General features: G+C 40.7%; 1 protein-coding gene across 3 annotated transcripts in view; it reads left to right on the top strand.

The window, feature by feature from the left end:
• The first annotated feature begins 3412 nt into the window (after positions 1–3412).
• Positions 3413–8533, top strand: part of atrnl1a (attractin-like 1a) — a 251193-nt gene continuing 246072 nt past the window's right edge. Inside the window, exon 1 of one of the 3 annotated variants that reach the window (XM_061040358.1) lies at positions 3413–4457. In XM_061040358.1, the coding sequence (XP_060896341.1) occupies positions 4219–4457 (239 nt within the window). In that variant the 5' untranslated portion in view covers positions 3413–4218. The remainder of the gene's footprint in view (positions 4458–8533) is intronic. The other 2 variants (XM_061040357.1, XM_061040359.1) reach the window with 2 other exon arrangements.

Here is an 8533-nt window from a genome sequence, read left to right as displayed (position 1 = left end):
AGTACTGTATGTCCCAGGAGGAGTGTAGAAAGGAAGAGCCAGCCTGCACTAAACCAGCTGTTTCCCCCAGAAATGGCTGCCTGCCAGAGTACCTGCTGTAGTCAGATAAAAAAACAGAATCTAAATAAGAATCAACCAGAGGTATTTGCTAAGCTAAATGTGATTCAAAACTCTTGGGGAAGGCAGTAAATGACTGAAATTAATCTGGACGGCTTCCCATAAAAAAAGTGTTTGTAATGCAGATTGAGGTAGCGTTTGTGAAGTTATAATCAAATGGAATAAGTCTTAATCATAATTGGCTGATAAAGGTGGATCTATTTGCAGTGAGAGACTCCTTGAAGACTGAACACAAGCCGTCTCAGAGGGCATTCTCGATATGTTCATTTATCTTTCTTACTCTTATCACCTTGTTTTTGCTCAACTGGGGGAGTTTATCTTAAAGTATAATCTCTTAACCAATGTCTTGAATAAATTTAGCAACTTTGTGGAAAGGACGGGATATTTGGTGTCGGGCAGTTCTGGTTTCTGTTTGTAGTCTGATAGTATTGACCAATCACGTTTCAATAGTCTTTGGTTGTATGCAGGATAAAAGTCCATTTGGAGAGCAAAAGATGTGGACTAATCGTAATGATCCCTGTTTAAAGGCCACTGTTGTAAGTCCAGATAAATATAAGGCTTTAGATCCTGTTTTTTAACTTCATCCTGCATCTCACAAAGCTAGTTTGACTGCAAGCAATGACACAGAAAATCAAGTATTTGAATATCCAAAAATAAAAATAAAATATAAAATGCAGTTGCACCCGGAGGCAAGATTTTTTTTTACAGGTGTTTGAGCAGTTTCTACAATATTTTTCTAACATAAACTGGGAAGTTGCAGCTGCCTAAACTCAGTGAGACCTCAGCTTTAAGCTTCTGAGAACAAAGTTGAGGAAAGCATTATGTCGCATGCCTATTAACCGCTCTATTTCAGCCCTGCTCAGAACAGGCTGTTTCTGTGTTGACAGGTTTCAACGCAAGTGAGCTGTGTCTGAACACGCCCCTCTCTGGAAGGGTTTGGGTGGCTTGGGCTTTTTGCACCTTGCGCCTAATTGTTTATGTTTGTGAGAAGGCAGACACAAACATCTAGCAATGGGAGTGTCAGCCATATGGGGGAGGGGTTACTGCCCTTTGTGATGTCACGAAGGGAAAACCTCCGAACGGCCTGTTTCAGCACTCATTTTCTGAAAAGTAGAGCTTTCAAAAGACAGAGAGGATGGACAGGCCAGGGACATTATGGTTGTTATAATGCCCCCCCCCCCCCCCAGTTCCCTAATCAATAGAGATTGATTGATTGGTTGATTAAAATGAATACTGAAGCCTCTTCTTGACCTGTCATAACAAACAAGACCATCAGTAACAAGATTGATTATTTCTCTGTAGTCATTTTTTGACTTTGTCACTGCTGCCACTGGGTAGATGTCAGATGAGAAGACAAACAGCATGCTGTAGTCACAATGATTAGTATTATGCTATAAGATATCAGAACATGATTTACTTTTTCTTAAAAAGATAAAAAGATCAGCTAAGGGTTGAGATGTACTACTTTGTCCACAGGGGACCCAATGTTGACACAAACCGAAAGATCCTCACATTCTTTTACAGTAAAAGCAAGACGTTTTTGTGGTTTGGTAGTCCTTTACTTCTGCCAATGACTCCTTTAAAACATTTTTTAAGTAGAATAATAAATGAAACTTTCTCAAAAACCATTGTCTGTATGGAACTGAAGATGTTGAGTTCACTTTTGTTTTTGTTGTAGCAGTTACACCATGAGACAAGTTCTCAAATTGCACTCCCTGACTGTTTTTTTTTTTTTAAGTTAAAAGCAAATGTGATTACCCAAATGTGTGAAGTGCAGATCATTAATTTTCTAGGAGGAAATTTGGGTCACATTAAGTTGCTTAATGCTGCAAGAATAATGTGAACACTCATACAGTGATACACCGGGTCTCTGCTTGGATGCTGAACTTCAGGTTCAAACCTTTCTTCCTTTTTGTCGTTGTGTAGCAGAGTCATAACTTGCCTGAAAAGAGCCTATCTACCGGGGGTTTGGGGATTATCGTCTTCTGGCTCGATGGATGTGTTTGTGAGCCTTCGGGGAGCACAGATGCAAATTTTGGCTTTGTTTTCCAAAAGCGCAGACTATCTTTTTGTCTTTAAAGCCTTCGGAGTGAGATAAAGTTATAAATCAGGAGAGACAGTTTGGGGAATTAGGCCTCTGCTGTGTCAGTCTGTGTTTTTTAAGGTTCCCAACGTGTCTTCCTCTAAATCTACCCAGATTAATCCAGGAAATGAATAAATTTGTGTTTTACTTGGGTGCATATACTTACTCAACTCAAGTTATAACTGTCCATGTTGAATGATCACTGATTTATCTTTGCAAAAGAATGAACAAACTGGACACAAAATGTCACTCCAAGTTAAACTGTCTCTATTGTCAGCTGATGATCAATAGATAGATACTTTTAGAGCCATATAGCATGCTCTAATGGAGTTACTCAGGATAATGATGAGTTATGCTGTCTTCATATTATCTCAGAGCAATTTGTTCATCAGAAATTTACTTTTTATTGCAGTTTTTAATAGCTCTCAGTCCCAGTGGGCAATCGCTCTGTCTCTCTTGTGTCGTGTGTGTGCACAAAGGGAGGCTTTTTCTGTTGACTGAGTACAAAATTGGATTTGAGACACAACTAATTGTACTTATTCAGCCTTGAAAGACTAACTGATGGAACTTCCCAGACAGTTGCAGCTAAAAGAGAGAAAACAGATTCAGTTTTGAAAAAAATGCAGCAAACGAATCCCCATGCAAATGAAAACCAAATTTGCCAAAAAACGCCCCCCCCCCCCTTTTTTTTTTTTAAATTATTCTTTATAATGTCCTTGTGTTTCCAAACATAAATGAGTATCTATCCATAATATATTGTCAACCCCATAACTGCAGGACAGTCTTTTTCATTGAAAAACATTTATTTAAAGAAAAAAAAAATTATTTTGGACTGGAGGTGTTAGAATAAAGTTTATTGATGGACATGTTAGAGTGGATGTTCAGCCTTTTGGAAATGCAGAAGTAGTCAGCAGGGGGCTTTTTTTAATCAATTGATTTAAAAAAATAAGTATCATTAAATTACCAAAATAAGAATATTACCTTTATAAACATTTTGCCTAACGACTTCATGCTCTGTCTCAAGTCTTTTTTATCAAGTTACAGGTGTATGTTTATTTGTATATGGTCGCAATTGAAGTGAAATGATCTATCTATCTATCTATCCATCCTCTTTTGGAACTGGCTGCATACTAAGCAAAGTCATTCAAAGATAGGCTAAATGCTCATTAGCAGGCTACTTCATTCTTCTGTAAAGATTGTGCACATCTGTTAAATCCCCCAAGTTCAAACTGCCAACAGTGACCCGCACTGAGAGCTCGCTGGTGCTGCCGCAGACGGATGCCACGGGCTGTCTTTGCACACTGTCCGTGCCTGCTGCATGCGTTTTTAAAAGGGAACTGCCCCTTTAACCGTGTGACTGTACTGCTCATGCTCGGGGCATTGTGCTGGAGTTTCCCCGTCAGAGAACCAGCTGTGGACCGGAGAGCGACAGACACCGGAGAGAGCAGACGGGGTAGCGCAGCAGCAGCAGCAGCAGCTCTGTCGCATCCTCCGATAACCAACCGGGACAGAGGGCAAGTCTTTTGTCTGGGATCACATCCAGGAGGAGCGCAGAACACGCCGCTGATCTTAGCTCCGTGGATTTATTTCCTCCTCTGGATTACTGTCCGTGATGTTGTGGCAGGATCAGTCATGGTCGTGTGTTTACATCAGTGAGCCTTGGCCACAGTGGAAGTTATCTGGATGACATGTGAGGCGTCGCAGAGCGCGTAAGAAGGGGTTTCTATGCTCAGACCGGGTGGGTTCGATTGGAATTACGTTTACAATCGTTTTAAGGTCTTAACCATTTCAACCAAAGTTTAATGTCTTTGTCCTGCCCCGGAGCTCTCTCTACATTGCGCGGATCTGACAATGCGTAATTACGGCTGTCCTGCACCTTTCCCACAAGCGTCACAGGTAGACAACTTCAGCTTACTAACAACTGTACTGATGGCAGCTGATAACCTCATAGCGTAGGGTGCCAGTCAGTGTTCTGCCTCTTGAAGAAGGCACAGAGAAGGAGGGGGGGGGGGATCATCATGGTCGGTACTGGAGGGATGTGCACATGGACGAAGTCGTCCAGAAGGGACTCCCGGGTCGCCTTGAGAACGTACCTTGGAGTATTTGTGATACTCCATCTGGTGCTTCACGCAGAAGCCTCTGCGGTGTCCAAGTCCTGCGATAAAAACTGTTATTCAGGGAAGTGCATCAACGGGAGCTGCGTGTGCGACCACGGCTGGGTCGGGGATCAGTGCCAGCACTGTCAGGGAAGATTCAAGTAAGTAGTTAATAAATATAAAGTGTGCCACGTGCATGCATGAGACTCAAATCCTACATGGCAGGTTGTCATTTGCGTCGCTTTTGTGTCAAGCAGTCCAAACCTGACATTAGATAGCGGCACAAGTGATCCCGCTAAACTGTATGATTGACAGGTTGGTGACAGGATACATCTTCACCCTGTAATTAGCCGATGACATCAGTTATCCTACTGCTTCTTTGGCTTCCCAAATATCATTATCATCTGTGTCAAATGACTCGTTTGACTGGGTTCAGTGGAGGAGTGTTTGGTTGAGCTATTGGACTCGTGTAACTTTGCTTCAGGTATTACCTATAGCTCTATTGTCAAACTATGAGGGGTGATTAATGCCACAATAACCTTGATGCTCAGTAGTTCCCTTTCCTGGCAGATTATTACCTAAAATCTGCATTTTTGTCTGTTTAAATTGAATGCTTGGCTCTCCAGAAGGGGATATAACAAATGTACATGAGAGTATAGGTCATGCCAGTTTAAAAAAAAAAAAAAAGTTAAGTAACTACATAGGTTCAACTGGTTCAGGTCAAACATAAGTGCAGACCACTTTTCTAAATATGTCAACATGTAATTTTAATGCCCAGACAGGAGACTGCTGCCGCTGCTCAGAATGAAAGCAGTGGAGTGACTGCCTTTAGAGAACGACTCACGGGCTTAAAAAGCCTGCCAGGGCTGCGATCTAACTGTTTAAAAATAAATCAGGATTCTTTCTGAGACATGCTTTATTTGGCTTTAAAGTTGGAATACTGTATGAGAAAGGTTTTGATCAAGCTGCTGACTTCTCAAGTTTCCACGCAAGCACAGGGTGGCTTTGTTAGCTCGTCTTCAAACTTTTGAAGAGAAGAACTGAGATGTTCTCCATCTGACTGACTGTCACGTGCCACAACTTCTCTAAATTCTCTAATAAAACACTTCACGAGGAAAAGCAGCAACTATCAAATATTTATGCAACTTCTGGAAAAAATGTGTTTTTGTTTCACTGTCATGGTAGTTGGTGGCTGCTTACATTGCTGCTATGGGAACACATTTCCAGCTGCAAACATCAATGGAATGGAAGTTGTATTAAGATTTGTTTCATGGTTTTATCATTTGTGTTTTTGCTAATCCAGACTTATTTATAGTTATACGTCTTCATGAGATGGTGCAACAACAAAAAAAACCCTGAAAAGCTGTGAAAAGCTTTGACAGTAATTGGAAGTCTGATCATTAACCAAACCATAGTCATAGCCTCGCCAAACCACTTCAAAAAATAGAATTTGTCTGGAAATCTAGTGTTCATTTTCTGTTTTCAAGGTGTGTTATAAACAGGAATAGATTAGAAAGACATCTGGAGGCTACAAACAAGCTGAATGCTGCTAGGCCATGTTACTTTTTGATAATCAAATTCATCTTGCTTGTAGTTGTATGTAATGCATAAAGTTTGACTTACATGATGAGACGGCGACATGTAGCTTCCAGTTCGCTAATTCAGAACATTATTCATCAACGGCAGCCATCTTTGTTGTTCATGAATACCTTTAAACGGCATTTAAACCCGCCCTAGTAGTTGCGATTGGCAAGGAAGTCTTTGTGAACATGAGTGGGAACAGACACATCTCCTGGGGCTATACGCACAAGTGTGCAGATTTGTTCCCAGGCAGGCAACCAAGCCCCTGTTTATTAAATTTAAAAAGAAGGTCAAGGATGCAGAAAGTGGAATTTTAGTGATTTCCGTCACTGATTTCTAAGCACATGGCAGTGATCGCTGACCACAAGCAAAGTGTTGTCTTTAATTTTGATGCTGTGTCCCGACCATCTATCAAGGAAACAAAATTGTGTCCTGGCAATGAATGTCTTTGTTGTGGTTTCACTTCAAACAGGGTAAAGAAACCAAATCTAATCCCGTGTAATTCTTTTAAGCATCCTAACCAAAGAACGTCTTACAAGGGATACATTTGCTTAAAGAAATAAGATGTGAGACAGGAAAATTGTTCGATCCTGACTAAGTGAGTTGCTTGTGTGACAAAACTATTTGCACCTATTTGCAGCATCTGAAGAGGCATGAGCTTGTAATGTTGTCTTTAACAACTTTCTCTGTCTGTTACCAGCCAGACAGGTGTGGAGACACTGCTAGCAACAGGTCCAAGAAGATTAGAGAGAAAGTAGAGAGGCCGTCCACTCGTTTATCTGTAACAGATGGCAATCTTATAGTAATAAAAAAAAAAAAAAAAAATGCTGGAATGGTCAGCTTATACACTGCAGTGGGCCACTCTTGGTCTAGGTGTTTGGAAACACTGGCGGAGTATCATACAGCGCAAAAATATCAATCTGCTGCCGTCATGCCTCTAGTCAGCTACAGTTGTTAGAGACGTGAGGGCATCAAAAAAGAGAAGTAGAAGGCAGACCGCATCCTGTGCAGTTTCAAAAATATCTCACCGAAAAAGAATCATCCTTTATGTGTACTGATTTCAAACTGTCTTGCAAGTACTGTTGCATCCTGATTCAGTAGAATACACAATATTGGGTTGGTCCATTTACCCTTTCTCTCAGGTTAGAGTGCTTAAAAACATCAGTTAGTATGCCTGACTATGTCAAAGGCTTCTTTTAGTGTTTTGGCATCAGGTTGTATACTGTGCTTCCTATGTTTCTCTTCTCTGATGGTTCCAGATGTTGACTGGATGATGCATTGCAGTTTATCGCTATTGCCAGACTGATTGTCCTAATGATAAAGAAAGTTTAAAAAATGCTTGCTGCTAAGAATACCTTAAAGGCAGGGTTGGTCATTTTCGAAAAAAACTAGCTTGATTTTGAAAGTAGCATTCCCTCAGGGCTCCGTCCACACCTGTGGTCCACACCCACCCCCTCCCCTCTGTGCTCCCGAAAAAGCCACGCCCCTCACTTACATGCACGAGCGCCATTGGTCCAGAAGCAGACCTCAGTTTATCGCTTGCATTGTGTAGCAACTACGTATTCCCATGTCAAATTGGTTATACGTTTTTACATGAAAAACTTAAAACTGATGACGGCTTTTATTCATTCCTTTTTCAGAGCACATGAAATATTCATTTCTGTCAAGACCTAAAGACAATTTCAACCCAAATCTTACAAAGTGTACCTGGAGAAAATGACCAACCCTGCCTTTAAAGATGCTGCCACATTGACCAAATAATTTTGACAGTTCAATGAAGGAGAGTTTGCATATTAACTATGGAGATGCCTAACAGGTTTATAGCCAGGGTTGTTTGATTTTATTCCCCCTTCCTCCTTCCCAACTAATCACCCCTCATATCCTCAACAGTAAATAACAATACGTTGTCACAATCACCTGCAGCCTGGACGGCACAATTAAGCACAGAGTGATGGCAGCACCTCAGTTTGATATTTTCTCCCTGGAGGATTGTATTGATTCTCAGTCAATGTGATTGTTGTAAGAGAGGTGAAGGGGCTGCACAAAAGACAGAAAATGACGGGGACAAGTTTTTCTTCTTGCGGCTGCTCAGTGTCAAGACCACTAATACTGAAGTTCTCTAACACGCACACACACTGTGAGGTGTTGCACAGCTCTGTCGAAAAGGTAAAATAGCTGTGGAGTCTGACAGAATGACTAAAGACACTGTAAAAGTTTCTAGGCATGCAGCAGCTCATAGACATATTTCTATACTCATAATAGTGCATGGCAATAACTTACAAGAACAAGTAGAGAAAGTAAGTTGGGAGAAACTGAAAAGCTATCCAAGTGATCCAAAACTAGTTAAAATTGATTCATTTTCTTCTTCTTTTTTTTTTGGATGTATCCAGAAAAGCTCAAGTTAGTTCAGTAAAATGTTTTCATTTGTGTCATATTTCTTTGAAAAGACATTTGCTCTCTGGAAATAAGAGTTTACATGGATTATCTCTGGTTCTGAACTGTAATCTTATGAAAACCAAAAATATTTTTTGAATGTTTCCTTAATTAAAAATATTTTTATATTCTAAGAAATATAGCTCTGTTTCATTTGGTGTTGAAATGCAGGAACTGCTCCCATTTCACTTCTCAAGCGGCTTGTCCAACTGCAAACAATGGT

The sequence above is a fragment of the Labrus mixtus genome, chromosome 6 (genome assembly GCF_963584025.1).
Source record: "Labrus mixtus chromosome 6, fLabMix1.1, whole genome shotgun sequence".
NCBI classification, from domain to species: domain Eukaryota; kingdom Metazoa; phylum Chordata; class Actinopteri; order Labriformes; family Labridae; genus Labrus; species Labrus mixtus.
Note: the sequence above shows the minus strand (reverse complement) of the source record. Positions and strands in the feature narration are given on the sequence as shown.